This window comes from Fomitiporia mediterranea (assembly GCF_000271605.1).
Source record: "Fomitiporia mediterranea MF3/22 unplaced genomic scaffold FOMMEscaffold_20, whole genome shotgun sequence".
NCBI classification, from domain to species: Eukaryota; Fungi; Basidiomycota; class Agaricomycetes; order Hymenochaetales; family Hymenochaetaceae; genus Fomitiporia; species Fomitiporia mediterranea.
In genome coordinates this window covers 79,410-95,663 of record NW_006760405.1, presented here as the reverse complement: position 1 = coordinate 95,663, position 16,254 = coordinate 79,410, and the positions used below count along the sequence as shown (strand labels likewise).

The 16,254-nt window shown below is 44.8% G+C and overlaps 2 protein-coding genes across 2 annotated transcripts; both read right to left on the bottom strand.

The window, feature by feature from the left end:
• Positions 1 to 1,487: 1,487 nt before the first annotated feature.
• On the bottom strand, positions 1,488 to 2,047 carry FOMMEDRAFT_32404 (uncharacterized protein; the record flags this gene model as incomplete). The annotated part of the gene is made up of 3 exons (XM_007271965.1): positions 1,488 to 1,671; positions 1,756 to 1,827; positions 1,869 to 2,047. 3 exons carry the CDS (start codon positions 2,045 to 2,047, stop codon positions 1,488 to 1,490), a joined length of 435 nt encoding a protein of 144 aa, XP_007272027.1.
• Positions 2,048 to 2,898: 851 nt separating this feature from the next.
• FOMMEDRAFT_98437 (TPR-like protein) lies at positions 2,899 to 10,834 on the bottom strand (the record flags this gene model as incomplete). The annotated part of the gene is made up of 3 exons (XM_007271995.1): positions 2,899 to 4,035; positions 4,108 to 4,992; positions 9,557 to 10,834. The coding sequence occupies 3 exons, from the start codon at positions 10,832 to 10,834 to the stop codon at positions 2,899 to 2,901; spliced, it is 3,300 nt and encodes a 1,099-aa protein (XP_007272057.1).
• Between the last annotated feature and the right edge of the window lie 5,420 nt (positions 10,835 to 16,254).

Below are 16,254 nucleotides of genomic sequence, written 5' to 3'. Positions count from 1 at the left end.
TCCGTTCTGTACAAATCGAGTATGGAGGGCTTTTGCGAGGTTGAACAGGGTGATGGATCGATTGGGATGGCCGACAGGGCGAAGTTCTAGGGCGGATTGATGATGCTTGATGGACTCATTAAGATCTGCGATCCGCCCATACTGTTCAAACCGTATTCCAAGACCACTGGCAAGGTTCTCAAGAGACACAGAACGATCCGGATGGTCCTCGGGGCGAAGTTCCAGAGCAGTACGTTGATGGATGATGGCCTCATCAAGATCTGCGGTTCGTCCATTCTGCGTGAATCGAGTCGCAAGAGCACTTGCAAGGTTATTAAGAAACGTGGAGCGGTCGGGACAGCCATCGGGGCAAAGTTCCAAGGCAGCACGATATCGCTCAGCTGCCTCCTCTAGATCTTGCATCTTCCCGTATTGCTTGAATCGTGTGAGAAAAGAACTTCCAAGAATGGTTAATGCCCATTTTCGATCTGGATGTCTTTCAGGATAAAGTCCAACCGCAATGCGACCATGAAAAATAGACTTGTCAAGCTCTGCTCGCTCCTGCGATTGCTCAAAATGTCTCCAGTGTTTCATAGCCAGATTGTAGAGCCCACGGCAAATCCATTCCAGGTTCACATAGTATGCCATATTAGTGCAGAGCCGTGGAAGTGTTTGTCAATGATTTCAGTTTTCTTAATTGAACTGTGTGATTAGTCAGAAGGAAGCATCCAAGATACCAGGTATATACTACCAAGAAATATCCCTGCTTTGGAGTCCGGTTGTTCAAACGGGTGGCGGCTTTGCGAAAGGTTCCCCGTGCGTCTAGACTCTTGGTTATAAGTTGCTTGTACTAGAATGTGTGAGAACTCAGAAGAGGAGACTAACCGGGAGGAATGGGTAAAGAATTGATGTCAAAATAAACACGTCGGTACAGAGGATAGTATCTGTATTGGATGCTGCTGGTTCCTTGGGTCGAGTCAGTACTGGGTTGAGGGCAGAAATCAAGTTCTTATATACTCCACTGGACATGCCGGGAAGACGTTGAAGCTGTGATAATAGCGTTTGATGCTGAAGAAGACTATTTAGGATTGAACGTCAGGAACGGATGAAATTGTATTACATAATTTCTAGAAGAACTTGATGTGCCCCGCATCACTCAGTCGAACTTGGCATTCACCAAAGCCAGGTATTGAAAGCAATAAGTGCACCTGTACATTGATTTTGCAGGATGAAAAGTATCTCTTGCTGAATCATCTTCGAAATTCAGAATACATGACGTGCATGGCCTTCATTGCAGTGCCAATTAAGATTTACTTGTTCCTTACAAAATCAGAAACAGCAACTTTACGTTTTGCCCCAAACCAAACCCGAGGGTGTACAGGACTTACACAAACGTATACAAGCTTTGATGAAACTACATTTAGCAGGTCTACATTTGCGAGTCATAGGATGGGAAGGAAGGGTATTAAGAAAAACCTTAGACCCATACAAAACCCATGCGATATCATTCACTCCTCGTCAAATACGGCTGCCTTGACCTCGGTCGACTGCCTCGTCTGGACGTCAGCCAGGTTACACGGGTCCACAAAAGCAGTATGCCGAGTCGATCTCGCCTTATCTTTATCTGAATCAATGCATTCAATCGATTCATGCGCGGTGGAGGTCCAACTGGGCAGTTGATGCATGTTGCGACTACATCAACAGAAATAAACAAATGCACTGAATTGACAAAAGTAAACAGAAATTGCAGCAAAAAAGTGACTATATAATTATTACCTGTTAGGAGAAACGGGGAATTCGAGTGATGAGCATGCAAGACCATTCACGTCCCTGTCCTCAAACACGCATCTAGTCGCTTGAAGCAAAAGCTATATTGACTCGCAACTCACGATAATCTTCTCTGTTGTGTTTCTTCCTTCGCCTTTCTGTCCCATTTTGCAGCATATTCTGTGCTGAAGTACGTGATTTCTTTCCGGGGCGTTGTCGCAATGCCCAATTGGGAGCTAGAGGTAAACATCACGAAAGAAACAAACTGTCTGTAAACAGGGCTTTTCATGGTGTTCACCATCTTGGTGCTAGTCCAAGAATCCGTTCTCGCTCGCCTCGTCGCCCGTCCGTATCTCGCCGCTACTCTCGTTCTTATTCTCGCTCCATAGTCGCAGCCGGGACCTCGACAGAAGGTACGACGAGTTATCGCACTCGCTCGGAGGGCCGAACGTGGACAAGGTGCTTGTGATGGTTGGAGAGCGCGGTTAGTGGGCCGCGAGAAGGCATGAGCGCCATACCGATCGCAGCATGCATGACTTCGCCACCACTCCCCTACGCTTTATCGTTAAATGGACACGATGCATGATAGCTGCCAGAGCCATTTGTTGAGGGCCATGTAGGGAAGGTGCTGATGCAGTAGAGGCGTGGATTCCGGCCCAATTTTCGATTTCGGTTTCGATTTCTTATCTTCGCTCGCCTATTGGATGGGTGTCGTTGAAAGTTGTGTGAGGAGGGTATTCTGATCAGTTGTTTTCCTTGGGGCACCGGCTGGAGAAGTCCTATTTACGGAAATACTGGTGACACCCACAGGAATCTCGAAAGGATGCGGGTAAGTACATCGTACTTGAATTGGACAACCTCAGTTAATTTCGAATGCTATCTAGCATTGTGGGATTTGCGAAGCAGGAAGATGTGCAGCGAATCATTCGTGAGCTATCGGAGGTCCCACTTCTGAGTAGACCTGTTTTCATTAGGGAGGTATGTACATACACCTCAACCCAGTTAGTACCCGTTCATCATCCGATTCTTGCTTTCACTGTCATCCTTGGTCTGAACAAAGTTACACAATTAGTTTCACCAGATGTCTTCGTGGAACTCATACTGATTGATTGACTTTCTCCACAATAAGTATATACATTTTACACGCCGAAATCAAGCACCTATGTGAATCAAGTTGACCCATCTCTCAACCCGAACATCATCTCGTGCTTTCAGTTCTATCGCCGCCTTGCGAAGTCCAGCAGCCGCACGCTTGTACCTTAGCTCGCCCTCGTCGCAGTCGCACATGTACTCATACACTGTCTTGGCAAAAAAGGGCCCATCCACATCAAGTAGCTCCCACATCGATCCGATCACGCTTCGGAAACCAGAGAATTGCATCGCCGCAGCCAGATGGAGCACTTCGTCGTGTGCAACGTTGTAAGACTGTTCGGCAGTGTGGCAAGCAGAAAGGAATGCGAACTGTGCGTTCGGAAGATTTGTCTGGACAATGTCGAGCAAAGTCAGCCCACGATCGGATACTTTGAATGATGAGTTTAAGGGCTTTGAACTTAATCCACCGTGGCAAACGAAATGTACCCATGAGGTTTTCCGAAGTGCTGTTGTCACAGTATCGTGGGATGCTTTGCTACTGAGTAGCTTGGGGTTTATGCCACAATTTTTGATCTTGCGAATCTCTTCCCTAGCGGACGGAAGCGAAGTATCCCCAATGACGAGAGCAGTTGGTGCTTTCCTGCTTCCGCAGGATGACTGTGCATCAATGAGTGCCCCGAGGGTTGGTGCATATGACGAGATATACCTGTCCAATAGATATGTGGAAGTACCGTTTATGCCCTCAAACGGACCAGCGGCGTGGAAGGGCAGTGCCGACAGCAAGGTCGTTAGACACCACCAAATGCGCGATCCTTCCGCAATCTCGAGTTCGTTTAGTTTGTCGACGACTTTGGAGACGACCCTATCCCATAATGTCTTCATCACTCGGCGTAGCGTGTCGTCGTATTCTACTGAGTCAACTTTAGAGCTTAAGCGCGTTCCCACAAGTTCGCAATATAGCCGTGTGCTATCAGCATAGAACTCTTCATCCAAGGGGACGCAGACAACCGTCAGATCCTCACGGGGGAGGACAATGAGTACATCGCATCGATATATGCTATGATTGACCACAATCACCGGACCCTCTGAAGCTGCCTGCTGAAGTACCTTGAATGGCGTAGCTTCAAGAAATTTCTCAAACTCGGGAAGTAGACGTATCTCATTGATAATCTGCTCCTGCTCGGTAGTGAGCCGCCTCTTTAGCCTCAACCTCTCGTCATATAGCTTCCGTTCTCTATTCACATCCGGTACAGGTGACTTGTGTCCGACCGTGCCTGAGCCATCCTGCAACTCAGTCGGCGATGTCGTAAGGCTCTCCAGCTGGCGACTAACTTCCCTGAACCTGTCGGCGAGCTCTTTGTCCGCTTCGGCAAGGCGATCTAAAGGTGTTCTAAGTCCGCGCATCTGCGCCCAGAGCAAGCCCCTTCCTTGCTCGAGTATCTCTATAGCCTCTTCGAGCCTATTCCCTTCCACAGCATATGCCGCTGCGTTACATGGGAGAGTTCCGTGGTATTGTTTCTGGCTGAGAAGGTTGTGGTGGGCATCAAGAGTAGGACTAACAATAAGGATACGTTGCAGAAGCAACATTGCTTCTTTGTACGCTCTGGATATGGTGTGATGAGAATGTTTTTGAGCTAGCTCCGCCCATAGAGTTGCGACCCTGAGACGCTCTGTTGAGCTTGAAAGTTCATGCTCGGTAGCATCTTCGAGTAATTGCATGCACTCTTCGAAGTCGTCTGTGACTCCGAACTTCTTAAATCGAGAGTACAACGATAAGCCCAAGCTCGCCAGTGACGTGGAACGTTGAGGGTGACCTTTTGGACGAAGTTCCAGGGCAGCGTGATGATGTTTGATAGCGTCATCAAGGTCTGCAGTCCGACCGTTTTGTTCAAATCGAGTTTGAAGGGAAACTGCAAGATCATGTAGAGCCGTGGAACAATTGGGATGTCCGTTGGGAACAAGCTTTAAAGCAGTGAGATGGTACTTAATGGCATTGATAAGGTCAGCAGTCTGTCCATTTTGTGCAAATCGAGCTTGGAGAGAACATGCAAGGTTATGTAGGGTCATAGGATGATTGGGATGGCTATTAGGGATAAGCTCTGAAGCAGCAAACTGGTAACTGATGGCTTCGTCAAGGTCTGTGGCCCGTCCGAGCTGATGAAAACGAGTTCGAAGGGAGGTTGCAAGGTTACTAAGAGACGCGGATCGATCAGGATGGTTGTATGAGCAAAGTTCCAAGGCAATACGATGATGCTCGATGGCCTCATCGATGTCTGCAGTTCGTCCATGCTGGTGGAATCGCACTAGAAGGGTATTCGTAAGGTTAGTTAGAGACACACATCGATCGGGATGGCCATTTGGGAAACGTTCCAATGCAGCACGGTGACGATCAATAGCCTCATCAAGGTCTGCAGTCAGTCCATACTGTTCAAATCGAGTGTTAAGAGCATATGCAAGGCCATTCAGGACCAAGGGACGATGACGATGGCCGTCGGGGGAAAGTTCGAGAGCAGTGTGATAATGCTTGATAGCCCCATCAAGGTCTGTCATCTGTCCATACTGTTGAAATCGAGTGTGAAGGGAATTTGCAAGGTTGTTTAGTGCCATGACACGATTGGGATGGCCGTCAGGAACCAGTTCCAGGACAGTATGAAGGTGCTCGATGGCCTCGTCAAGGTTTGCAGTTCGCCCAAGCTGCTGAAATCGAGTTTGAAGGGAATTTGCGAGGTTAATAAAAGGCGCAGATCGATCAAGATGGCCAGTAGAGAAAAGTTCCATGGCAGCACGATGATATCTGATGGCCTCGTCGAGGTCTGAAATTTGACCAAGCTGTTGAAAACGAGTTTGGAGAGAATATGCAAGGTTATTCAGAGATGAGGGGCGATCAGGATGGCCGTGGGGCCGAAGTTCCAGAGCCGCACGATAATGCTTGATGGTCTCATTAAGATCCGTTTTCTCTCCATGATGGTGAAATCGAGTATGAAGGGAATTTGCAAGGCTATCAAGGAACTTGGAACGATTGGGATGGTCCCCTGGGCAAGGTTCCAAGGCGGTACGATGATGCTCGATGGCCTCGTCAAGGTCTGTAGGTCGTCCACATTGTTCAAATCGCATCCGAAGGGACTTTGCAAGGCCATTCAGAAACAGGGAACGATCGGGATTGCCATCAGGGCAGAGATTTACGGCAGCACGATAATGCTCAACGGACTCATCAAGGTCTCTAGTCTGTCCGCGCTGTTCAAATAGGGTCTGAAGGGAAATCGCCAGGTTATTCAGAGATGATGGACGATTGGGATGGCCGTCAGAGCAAAGCTCCAAGGCAGTACGGTAATGCACAACTCCCTCCTCTAGGTCCTCTATTTTCCCGTATCGCTCGAATCGCATGGTAAGAATACTTCCAAGAAAGGTCAATGACATGTTGCGATTTTGATGTCCTTCGGGATGAAGTCCGAGTGCAATGCGAGCATGGAAAATAGAGCTGTCAAGTTCTCCTTATTCCAGAATGTAAGGGCCAGAATGTAGAGTCCACGGCGAATCAACTCGAGGTCCACTGAGTATTCCATGTAGGCAGGGAATTATAGCAACGTTTGACAATGATTCTAATTCTCTTTTATGTCAGTTAAGCGAAGCAAGCCAGCAACAAAGAGGCATCACCTAAAATGCTCCGTTGTCCTTGACACCTGGCTGTTTTTACAGGTGTCTCCCAAACTAAAAAGATTTAATTAAAAAAAGCTTTGTTGTCAGTCTGAAAACCTCCTTATCATAATTTGTTGTACCTGAATGGACGAGAAGAAGAGGATTAACGCACAGGAAGTGGGTAGAAGACTAAATTGGACTAATGTTACAGCAAACGTGTCGAGGCAGGGAACAGTATCTGTATGACTTGTCTGGCCAGTAGTGGCTGCTTGGGTTGAGCTTTGGGTGTAGTACTAGGGTCGAGAGAAGACGTCGAACGCTTCAAACTGCTTATACATATACTCTATTAGACACGGACATGACGGTAACACGAAAGCTTTGATAAATGATCTGAGTATTGGGACTCCGACGATCTTTTCTCTCTTACTATCCACTCGTGGGAAAATCTATTTGCCACTCAGATTAACAGCTTGCACGGTTTCGTCATCAAGGTTATCAGCTTTGACAAAGAGAACTGGGAGGGCTAGTACAACTTTCTCATTGGGGTCCATTTTGACTCCTGCTGTTATCCTTGGAGTCAGCAGAATATACACAATCCGTTTCAGCGGATGCCTCTGCAGTGTGCACGATCCACAACAATTGGTTATATTTCATCACAATAAGTTCACATATTATGTATCACAAAACATTCTGAATCCAATTAAGCGCCTATATGAACCAAGTTGACCCATCTCTCAGCCCGAACGCTATGCCGCTCTTTGAGTTCTACAGCTGCCTTGCGAAGCCCTGCAGCCGCACGCTTGTACCTCGCCTCGCCATCGTTACAGTCGCACATGTACTGATATACTACCCTGGCGAAAAAGGGCCCGTCCACATCAAGTAACTCCCACATCGATCCAATCACGCTTCGAAATCCAGAGAACTGTATTGCTGCAGCCAGGTGAAGTACTTCATTAGGTGCACCATCATGAGGCTGCTCGGCGGTATGACAAGCAGAAAGGAATGCGAACTCTGCGTTCGGAAGATTCGCCTGGACAATATCGAGTAAAGTCAGGCCGCGGTCAGACACCTTGAATGAAGAGTTGAAAGGTTTAGAATCCAAGCCTCCGTGACAAACAAAATGCACCCATGCCGTTTTCCGAAGTGCTTTTACCACTGCATCATGAGATGCCTTACTGCTGAGTAGTTTAGTGTTTATACCGCAATTCCTAATCCTGCGAATCTCTCCTTTAGCCGATGGAAGCGAAGTATCCCCAATTATAAGGGCAGTCGGCAAATCTGCGTTTCCACATGACATCCGCGCACCAATGAGTGCTCCAAGTGTCGGAGTATATGACGAAATGTACCTGTCCAATAGATACTTCGTACTACCGTCTATATCCTGAAATGGACCCGCAGCGTGGAAAGGAAGCGAAGACAGTACGAATGTTGGGCACCACCAAATGCGCGATCCTTCAGCAATTCCGAGCTCGTTTAGTTTGTCGACGACCTTACAGACCACTCTGCTCCACAATGTCTTCATCACTCGGCCGAGCACCTGGTCATACTGTAGCGAGTCAGCTCCAAATTTTAAGCGCGTTTCCAGGAGATTGGAGTATAGCTCAATGCTATCCTTGGCGAACTCTTCATCTAATGGAACACAGACGACTGGCCGATCTTCGCGTCGAACTACGATGAGCACATCGGATCGATATTTGCAATGGTTAACCGCAATCACCGGACCCTCCGAAGCTACCTGCCGGAGTGCGGTAAATGACGTAGCTTTAAGAAAGTACTCAAACCCAGGAATTTGCCGTATCTCATCAATAACTTCCTCTTGCTCGTGAGAGAGTTGCTTCTTTAGCTTCAACCTTTCCTCGAACAATCTCCGTTCTCTATGCAAGTCTGGTACGGGTGGCCTGCTTCCAGCCATACTCAAACCACACTGCGATTCGGTAGGCGAGATTAGGAGACTCTCCAGCTGGCGACTAATATTCCTGAACCTATCAGCAAGCGCTCCGTTTGCTTTTGCAAGATGATCGAGAGGTGTCCTGAAACCACGCATCTGTGACCAGAGTAAACCTCTTCCTTGCTCAAGTATCTCTACAGCCTCCTCGAACCTATTTCCCTCTACAGCATATGCCACTGCATTTAATACAAGTGTTCCGTAATAGATGTTCTGGTTGAGGAAGTTGTGTTGCGCATGAAGAGTGGGATTCACAGTAAGGTTACGTTGCAGAAGCAACATCGCTACCTTGTAGGCTCTAGAAGTAGTGCGGTGGGAATGGCTCCGAGCCAGTTCAGCCCATTGAGCAGCAATTCTGAGTCGTGTTACCGAACTTGAAAACCTATGCACGGCAGCACATTCGAACAATTGCATACACTCATTAAAATCGTCCATGACACCAAACTTCTTGAATCGAGAGTCTAGCGAAGAAGCCAACGATGCCAAAAATCTAGAATGATTGGGATGGCCATCCGGGCAAAGTTCCAGAGTCACACGATGGAGCTCGATGGCCTCCTCGAGATCTGTAACCCGTCCATGCTGTTGAAATCGAGTGTGAAGGGAATCTGCAAGGCTCTCAAGAGACGTAGGACGGTCGGGATGGCCGACAGGAAATAGCTCCAGGGCGGTGCGATGATACTCAATGGCCTTCTCGAGATCTGCAGTCTGTCCATACTGCTGAAATCGAATGTGAAGGGTACTTGCTAAGTTATAAAGAGCCTTGGAACGATTGGGATGACCATTGGGGCAAAGTTCCAAGGCAGTGCGATGATGCTCAACGGCCTCATCAAGGTCGGCAGTTTGTCCGTGTTGTTGAAATCGAGTGGCAAGGGAACTTGCAAAATTATTCAGAGACATGGAACGATTGGAATGACCATCAGGACAAAGTTCCAAGGCGGCGCGATAATGCTCAACAGCCTCGTCAAGGTCTGCACTATGTTCATACTGTCTAAATCGAGTGTAGAGAGAAGTTGCAAGATTAATAAGAGACGAGACACGATAATGATGGCCATTGGGTCGAAGTTCCAGGGCAGCACGATGATGTTCAACGGCCTCATCAAGGTCCGCAATCTGTCCACGCTGTTCAAATCGAACAACAAGGCAGCCCGCAAGGTTATTCAGAGACGATGAACGATTGGGATGACCATTGGGGCGAAGTTCCAGGGCAGCACGATGGTGCTTGATAGCTTCATCAAGGTCTGCACTCTGTCCATGCTGTTCAAATCGAGTAGCGAGGCAACCTGCAAGATTGTTAAGAGACGTGGAACGATTAGGATGGCCGACAGGGCAGAGTTCCAGGGCAGCATGATGTTGTTCGATGGCCTCATCGAGATCTGCACTCAACCCATACTGTTCAAATCGAGTAATGGCAGAGATTGCAAGACTATTAAGAGAGTCAGAACGATTAGGATGGCCATTGGGGCGAAGCTCCAGGGCAGCACGATGACGCTCGATGGCCTCGTCAAGATCTGCAGCTTGTCCATGCCATGTAAATAGAGTATGAAGGGTATCTGCAAGGTTATAAAGAGACGAGGAACGATTGGGATGGCTATCTGGCCGAAGTTCCAGGGCAGCACGATGATGCTTAATGGCCTCAAAAAGGTCTGCAGACTGTCCATGCTGTTGAAACCGAATGTGAAGGCAATTCGCGAGGTTATGTAGAGACGTGGAACGATCAGGATGGCCTTCCGGGATATGCTTCAGGGCAGCGCGATGATACTTGACAGCTTCATCAAGGTCTGCAATCCGTCCGTGCAGGTCAAATCGAGTATGAAGCGCAGCCGCAAGGTTGTTCAGAGACTTGGAACGATTGGGATGGCCATTTGGACGAAGTTCTAGAACAGCACGATGGTAGTCAATGACTTCATCAAGGTCTTTAGTCTGTCCATGTTGTCGAAATCGAGTATGAAGGGAAATTGCAAGGTTATTCAAAGTCATGGCACGATTGGGATGACCATCACAGCAAATTTCCAGGGCAGCACGATGATGCTCGACGGCCTCGTCAAGGTCTACAGTCCGTCCACGCCGCCGAAATCGAGTATGAAGGGAAAGTCCAAGGTTACTCAGAGACGAGGAACGATCAGGATGGCCATGAGGGCGAAGTTCTAACGCAGCACGATGACGCTCAACTGCCTCCTCCAGGTCTTCCATCCTCCCATATTGCTCGAATCGCGTGTAAAGGTAACCTCCCAGGTCGTTCAATGCTGTGTCGCGATATGGATGTCTCTCAGGACAAAGTTCGACTGTGACGCGACTATGAAAAATGGACTTGTCAAGTTCTCCTCGCTCCCACGTCTGCTGAAAGTGCGCCCAGTGTTCAAGTGCTAGATTGTAGTGCGAAACAGGATCCAATTCAGGGTCTACTGATCTTACCATGTGGGTAAGGATTGCAGTGATGTACGTCAACAGTCCCATTTTGTTGACCTGGGCATTCAGTTAGAGATGTGTGAAGTAAATTGCATGGAGTCGGATGGACTGACTTACCTGAACACAACCTCGTCTTCCAGGCTTTATCGTTTATCAAGTATCCTTTCAACAGAAGATCTGTTGTGTACCTAAAAAATATCGTTGTTGTTACTCGCTCGCACCGGAACGTTACGAGAGGAAGAAACGGACAAGCAGGAGATAGATGAACAACTAATGCTGCAGTGAACACGTTGGTGTCAGTGACAGTATCTCTGTGTCAGGATTCAGATGCGGGCTGTTGGTTCGAACCTCAGGCGTAATGGCTGAAGACAGCCGCCAAGCACTGAGGATCGTTTACATACTCCACGCGACGTGCTGGAAACACGTTGAAGCTGGGGTGCTATCTGATGCTACAGCGTTTCCGGAAAACTATGAGAGTTGCGTTGTTTTTTTTTCCACCTTGCCACCTGCCAAATGAGGCAGGTGACTTCAACCACCTTTTTGTTTAGACACATACAAAACCTCTGTATTGTTTTTCCACTTAATATACACCTTTTTATACATTAAAATATATGTTGAACCTTTTCAATTACAATTCCCCTCTATAATATTGACAGAATCACCTCTTTTTTGGTGTTACATGTTTGAATGATTGTACCACTCTTGTTAAGAAGCTAGCATCCTCTAAGACAGTCCTGTTAACCTAATATATTTGCTATTTTAGTCTTACAATACTAGGGAGTGTCTGAAAACTCTTATGAAGGCAAGTACAGTACTTCATTGTTGTATGGCAAGCTATGTGTATGTTGCTTGGCGAGTCACCTGCCAAATAAGGCAGGTAGCAAGGGGGAAAAAAAGAACGACGCGACTCTCATACAGTAGCAGCCCATCTCAATTCTGTTGCGCGTTGTGAGTTGCGAGGAAGCTCGGCTTGCAGAAACCCCTGAAAGAAGTGATGCTGAGCACCCTCACAACTGCAAAGAATTGATGTGATCAACTTGTGCATAGCTTGTCGATCATTAAATGTAGTTAAATTAATGTTAAATAATAAAAATTTGTAAGCCTACCATAAACAGTAAAAAATGAGAGGAGCACCAGGAACAAGAGTAAGACATTGCAAAGAATACAGTGAAAAACAGTCATTTTTTCATTCAGACAATTCCCTATGAATCCTGAGCAGTCTCAAGACCCATTTAGGGCCTCTTCTCAGCCTCAAACTCCTGTAATCCTATTTAACTCATCTTATGCACATACATATACACAACCATCTTTCACCCAGACTCAGTTTTCGGCTGGGTTTTATGGGCCTGTCACCCTGAGCCCAATCTTGCATTCACAGACACCTAAGCCTGACTGGCCAGACACAGCTCAAGCACTTCATTCAATGGTAATGGCTCCAGCACACTCATATCTAATACAATCCATGCATCAGCAAGCTCAAGTACTTCCTCAAGTCGTTTCCCCTAAGGCAGAAGAAGCACTGAAGGTAAATCCTAAGGCACAGACAAAGAAGACAGGAAAGGGTTCTAGGTCTGGAAGGAATGCATGTGCTTCTGGTATATCAGACACTAATGTTGATGAGAAGGTCAAAAATGAGGGCAAACTTGTTGTTTTAGGGGCAACAAAAGTGAAATGGGACAAGGGAACCACTCTCAAGCTTGTTGAGTTTGTCTGCTCACTGGAGAATTGGAATAAGGTCTCAAACAGTTTGAGTAAAATTATGCTGAAGGTATGTATTTCTTCAGGTCTTGCTCACAATATTTGCTCCTCACCTTTGCAATTTTTCTCAAGGCTTCTCAAGTTGTATTTGACAATCAGTACACTCTAGCACAGTGTACAACCAAATGGAACATTATATTTTGGTTGTACAAGGAGACAAGGTGTATGTATCTATATTTCTGTGAGCATATACTCTGCTCACCTTTTTTTCAGGGTTTCTTAATCACACTGGCAGAGGAGATAGCAATGTGGATCCAGATGATAATAACTTGATCACAGTTGATATAAACGAATGTACTGGTTCCAATATTGAGGGGAACAAAGAGGAGGTGAAAAAAGAGGAGAAAGGAGAGAAGAAACTGAAGAAAAAGAGAAAACAGGCTGGTATGTGATTTGCACCAGCTACTATGATTAAGTTCTCACAGGGCCCTATCTATGCAAAAATCTTGAGTGTGTAAGTGTCCAGAAGACCTTGATGAAGCCATTTATTGAGCTACTCTGTACTGCTCTCAAACTTCTACCCAATAACCATCCTAATTGTTCCTTGTCTCTAAGTATAGATGCACATCTTTCTGTACAGTCACAAGACTGTATTCTTCTTTTTTGTTGATCACACAGTGTAAATCCTTCAAGAAGTACAACTTTTTTTCAAACTCTGCTGACTCACAAGCACTCTGGAGTGCTTGTGAGTTAGCAGAGTTTGAAAAAAAGTTGTACTTCTTAAAGGATTTACACTGTGTGATTGATGAAAAAGAAGAATACAGTCTTGTGACTGTGTAGAAAGATGTGTGTCTATGTATATACACTATATTTTTTTACATATCTTACACTCTCCATTCTTTTATTGCTCATCCAAACACCTTTAAGTCATGCTACCAGTCAGATCTATGCCTATACAGCAAGCTCAAACCTGTAGTCTTATTACTGCTATTATTCTTCTCCTTGCAAAGACAGATACAGAACAGCTTCACACTGTTCTTCTTATGTACCTTGCTTCCCAGCAGCTTGTTTGCATTTGTCCAAGCATCTGTGGCCTATACAACATAGTGCATTCTAAAGATTACCTGGATAACATCCTGCATAACATATCTCTAAGGATATTCAAGTCATTCTTCAGGTGTGTCTTGAAGGTTATGAATCATATACATGCTACTACACTCACATATGATCTATTCCAGAGTCAACCATACTTCTTTTGATTGTATACATAACTTAATCAAAAATCATGAAGTCTTTGTGCCTACTGGAAAGAAACCCCAGGCTCCTGTATGGCACCAACTTGCTGTTTTCTTGCTACACTATGGATCTGATCCTACTGACAAAGCAGCTGAACAAGCATCAATTGCTCATGGGTCTGTCTACCTCTACTGTAAGAGAGTCATCAAGGCTCTTCAATCTCTACATCCTATCTATCTACATTGGCCCAATCTAGCAGAAAAGGTTGAAATGAAGGAGCAGATGACAGTAGAAGGCTTCCCAGAATGTATAGGAATAGTAGACAGCACCCTCATCTGTCTTACTAATAGGCTACAGAAAGATAGAGACCTGTACTTTTGCAGAAAGAAATATTACTTGGTGAGTTGGTCTGTGCCTTCAAATATGATTATCTCCTTACTAGTCAGCATTTGTACTACTTATTCAGATGTTTGTTTTTGTATACTATTCTGTGTATAATACAACAAATACTCAGCTATATTGTCTTTTTACAGTTTTAGATTGTAGTTCAGAGGATTTGTGACAACTTAATGTGTTTCCTAGAATATGACTTGGGCTGGCTGGGAAACATGTAGGATACAACAATATTCAGAGAGTCTGGAGTGTGGAAGAAGAAAGCTGCACATTTTTCCAAGGGTGAATTCCTCTTGGCAGACAAAGGTCTGTCTTCTCTCAGCTTTATATCTCAATGTGTAATACTCACTCACATTCTTGTATTACTGTCATTAGGATATCCCCTTACTCAATTTACTATCTGTCTGTTTGCTAAATGTGACCTCACACCTAATCCAGTTGAGAAGAATTGTTACTGTAAATTCAACTGGCAGCTGTCTCATTGTAGGATTACTATTAAACATACTTTTGGTATGCTCAAAGGCAGGTTCCCTAGCCTTTGCAATTTTCCAGGCTATGATTTAACTCACATGTATTTGGCTGTAGAAGCCTTAATAGTGCTTCATAACATACTCATTGATCTTAGAGACAATCTAATAGAAATTGAGGGCTATAACAGACTTAATGATCACAGTATTAATGTAGCAGAACTAGACAATGTTGCACAAGTTTGACAGTGTGAAATTAATACCTTCAACAATGGAGAGTTGCACAAAGTAGGAATACACTGTAGAAAGCAAATTATAGAGTTTATAGAACAACAGTGTATTATTTGACATAGTATACCCTGGAGGATCAGAAACATAGACTGCTTAAAGTTAAACAGTTGGTAGATATAGCTGTGTAGACAAGATAGATACACCTTTATTAATATGGATGGATACACAGTATTGTTATTATAATGTATACAAAGAGTGATCCTACCACAGTATTATTAGAACACATATGTTAATCCCTCCATAGTTACTGAGACAGAAGAAGATTCCCTAAAGGATCAGAAACATAGAACACTTAATATATTTGGTTATAATATTAACTACTTGACTGTACTGAAATATATGATAGGATACAATACTTATAGTTTGTTTTACAATAGCTTCCTTGCTAAGGTGACTGTAAAGTTATAACACACCCTTTATTTACTGTACTCTTTTGCCTGTTCTGCTAGTATTTCCTCACTAAGAGCCTTTACTAGTGCACATTTGATAGGATCATTAGAATCCCTGAGCCTCTAGTAATTATCAAGCTTTAAGAGCTGTATCTCCTTATGTTTACACTTGTTACAAAGAATAACTGTTTTGTTCTTAATACACATTCTTTCTTCCTCCATTTTAGTACACTTATCTGCCATCTTGTCCCTCTGTTTCTGGTATGCAAACCTTTCTTTTTCTAATCATACAGTCTTGCTCTGACTCTCTGTCATGTTTTGTAGGGTCTGAAAAAGTATGTTGTTCATTTTGGTTATAGTATTAGGTTGTTTTCTTTTCTTTTTGTTTTTCTTAATGTCTTTGTTGATTTCTTCTAGGGAACAAGAAGAACTAAATTCTATCACCCAGATGATATCTGCTCAGCCCTCTGCCCTGTGAAAGAACAAGTGAGTAAGTCAATCAAGTTTGTACAGAGATTGTAAGCTTGCTTAAAGACAAGGAACAATTAGGATAGTTATTAGGTAGAAGTTTGAGAGTAGTACAGAGCAGCTCAATAAATGGCTTCATCAAGGTCTTCTAGACACTTACACACTCAAGATTTTTGTGTAGATAGGGCCCTGTGAGAACTTGATCATAGTAGCTGGTGCAAATTGTATACTAGCCTGTTTTCTCTTTTTCTTCAGTTTCTTCTCTCCTTTCTCCTCTTTTTTCACCTCCTCTTTGTTCCCCTCAATATTGGAACCAGTACATTCATTTATATCAACTATGATCAAGTCATTATCATCTGGATCCACATCACCATCTCCTCTGCCAGTGTGATTAAGAAACCCTGAAAAAAAGGTGAGTAGAGTATATGCTTACAGAAATATAGATACATATGCCTTGTTTCCTTGTACAACTGAAATATAATGTTCC